Source organism: Palaemon carinicauda, chromosome 6 (assembly GCF_036898095.1).
Source record: "Palaemon carinicauda isolate YSFRI2023 chromosome 6, ASM3689809v2, whole genome shotgun sequence".
NCBI classification, from domain to species: domain Eukaryota; kingdom Metazoa; phylum Arthropoda; class Malacostraca; order Decapoda; family Palaemonidae; genus Palaemon; species Palaemon carinicauda.
Genome location: NC_090730.1, coordinates 174,710,161 through 174,713,448, shown reverse-complemented (window position 1 = coordinate 174,713,448; position 3,288 = coordinate 174,710,161). Strand labels below are relative to the sequence as shown.

Here is a 3,288-nt window from a genome sequence, read left to right as displayed (position 1 = left end):
GAGGAATTAACGCATTCGGAGAGTTCACACCACTGATCATGGAAGGAACCCCAACCGCTGCTTCCAGGCCAGACGATGGACCCGATCAGGCTGGAGTTGATAAAAACGGAGTTCGGCCTAGTGTTAACGAGGTTAGTGGTTCGAAGTGTTTATTGTTGTTGTTGGGGTATTAAAGCCAACACTTGTTGTTGGCACGGGCCTTTCCCTTGGTTGGCCCGTAGGTTTATTTCTGGGGACATTCCCTTAGACCTAAGAGTACATCCACCACCCAGCCATAAGGACATATATTTCTGGGGACATATATGTCCTTATGGCTGGGTGGTGGATGTACTCTTAGGTCTAAGGGAATTTAAACAAAGATTTTAAGTCTCTCTCTCTCTCTCTCTCCCTCTCTCTCTCTCTCTCTCTGGGGACAGGTGTGTCCTTTTGGCTAGCTGGTGGATGTACTCTTAGGTCTAAGGGAATTTATTTTGGGGTTTTAGAAACGTTAAGCAGAATAATTTTAAGTCTCTCTCTCTCTCTCTCTCTCTCTCTCTCTCTCTCTCTCTCTCTCTCTCTCTCTCTCTCTCTCTCTCTCTCAAACACGCATCTGATAACGATCTCACCAATTTTCACAAATAATAGAATAATGTATGTGCTCTCTCTCTCTCTCTCTCTCTCTCTCTCTCTCTCTCTCTCTCTCTCTCTCTCTCTCTCTCTCTCTCTCTCTCTCTCTCTCTCTCTCCAAAATATGCCTCTGGTCACGATCTCACCATTTTTTTTTCACAAATAAAAGAATAATGTATATGTCCCTGTATCAATGAATATGTATATTTTTATTCGTAATAATTTTTCATAGTTCAAAACTTATTAGCTTAATTTTCACGCTGTTCAAATTTCCTTGTCTTTCGTGATAGCCAACTTATTTACATACTTTTCCACCCAATTTGATAATTTTATGATTTATTAACTATTGATTCTTGTCAATCTTGTCCAGTACTCCAAATCGTTCATAAGTATCAAATATAGATATTGTTTAAATTTAAAGAGACAGTAAAAGTTAGTATCGCCATTTCTTTCAAGCCTTTAAAAAAGAAATTTAGTCATAAGTTTACGTTAAAGTTAAAATCAATAAATAAAATGATCAAATCAGAGTTATCAAACGTCAAAGAGTGTTTGGTCTAATGAAAACTAATTTGGGATATTATTTTTGAATAATACATTATGGGTTGATTATGAAAAAAACTATATACATTTTGCGATACGACATAGGCCTATTAATTGTATCTCCAAATTTTTTCACCCTTTTTTGATCTATTTATATATATATATATATATATATATATATATATATATATATTATATATATATATATATATATATATATATATATATATATATATATATATATATATATATATATATATATATATATATATATATATATACTATGATTAATGCCCTAAATAGTTTTTTCACTGGATAAGTATAAATAATATCTATTTTGGGACTGGGACTGGGTCACTGATCTTATCTCTTAGTTATACATCCTACCCATTTTCTACACAATACCCTTATTCCGTTTTCTTTACAATCCCAGCCTTCCATTTTCTGCGTATATTTGAAATATAAACACACATATTTCCATTCCCTGGGTAGAGCATTCTTAAATGGTTTAAGCTCATTCATTTGATTGAAATTCTTTAAAAGAAGTTTTTATGTTCAATAAAAAATTAAATGTCAATTTCAAAAGATGCATGGAAGTGGTCAGAATGAATTAAAATATTGTTTAAATAACGTAAAATGAATTAATTTGAAATCGAGTTTATGGTTTGAATTAATATGGGGGATATGTTTATGCATCGGAAGGGATTTATAATAATGCATTTAAAATATTAGCTATGTTTTAAGAATGTCATCTCCAAAGGAATAAAGGAAATTAGCATTTGGAATTTGAAAAAGTTATTAACATACTAGACTTATCATGGATGATTTGAACACAAAATGAAATTTGAAGGATTTATACACCAAAATAAAATTTGAAATATTTAAACAATAGATTAGATTTGAGTGATTTAAAAATTAAATGTTAATGATTTAAACACTAATAATGAAATTTGAATTATTTAAACGATAAAAATGAAATTTAAATGATTTAAAAACTGAAAATGTAATTTAAATGATTAACACTATAAATGAAATTCGAATGACTACAAAACTAAACAGAAAATTTGAACGATTTAAAGAGTAAAAATTAAATTTGAATGACAAACAGTAAAGAGGAAATTTTAATGATTTAAACATTAAAAAGGAATTTTGAATGGTTGACACACACACACACAAAATGAAATTACAACTTTCAGTATCTTTCATGAAGTACAGCTAGTTAGTAATAGTCATTATTAGAACTTATTCGTACTTTATTCGTCCCACTCATTAATTATATTTACGCAAAATAATATTTCATGATAATTCCTTTGTAATATGACAATTTTGACAGCAGTTTATATTTCTATCTCTCGAGTTTACTCATATATTACATTTAAGTATTACAATACGTAGGGCTAACTTTAGTTATTTTCTTTTTTTTTTTCTTTTTGATAGAATTTCACCATTAATTATGTTCATACATAGAATAACATTGTTGATTAGGTTCATAACAGGAGTAAAAATTATTTTCTATCACTGAAGGGTGGAAGAATTGCTATATAAATGAAAATAGTATTTACACAAGGGATCTAATTTTTTAATTAGCTAGTTCATTTTCTAAAAGTCTTTGACCTTTTACATATATTAACACCAACGTACAGAATAACAGGCGAACCATTTTTGTTTTATCAAAACCACATGAGTGACTCATTATTTTTTATTTCTCTGTTGACTTTATTTGCATAGGCAAAAATCAAATGCCATGAGAGAACAAAGAATATTGAAATTCTATTTGCAATTCCATGACGTTTGAGTTTTAAATTATCAATGTGCACACCTTCTTTGGGCAAAAACCCTCTCGCTAAAGTATATGTATGTATGTATGTATGATGTGTATATATATATATATATATATATATATATATATATATATATATATATATATATATATATATATATATATATATATACTGTATGTATATATATATATATATATATATATATATATATATATATATATATATATATATATATATATATATATATATATATATGTAAAAATTTTAACATGATTTTAACAAGATTATACCTTTTCAATGTGAGGCTAGTAAACTCCACAGAATAAGGATGAAGTTTATGTAATACTTAGGATATAAGTAC

General features: G+C 28.5%; 1 protein-coding gene across 1 annotated transcript in view; it reads left to right on the top strand.

Annotated features, from left to right (window-relative positions):
* The first annotated feature begins 38 nt into the window (after window positions 1-38).
* LOC137643363 (probable peptidoglycan muropeptide transporter SLC46) overlaps window positions 39-3,288 on the top strand; it is a 36,916-nt gene continuing 33,666 nt past the window's right edge. The window contains exon 1 of the mRNA XM_068376193.1: window positions 39-131. Coding sequence (XP_068232294.1) covers window positions 39-131 — 93 coding nt within the window. The remainder of the gene's footprint in view (window positions 132-3,288) is intronic.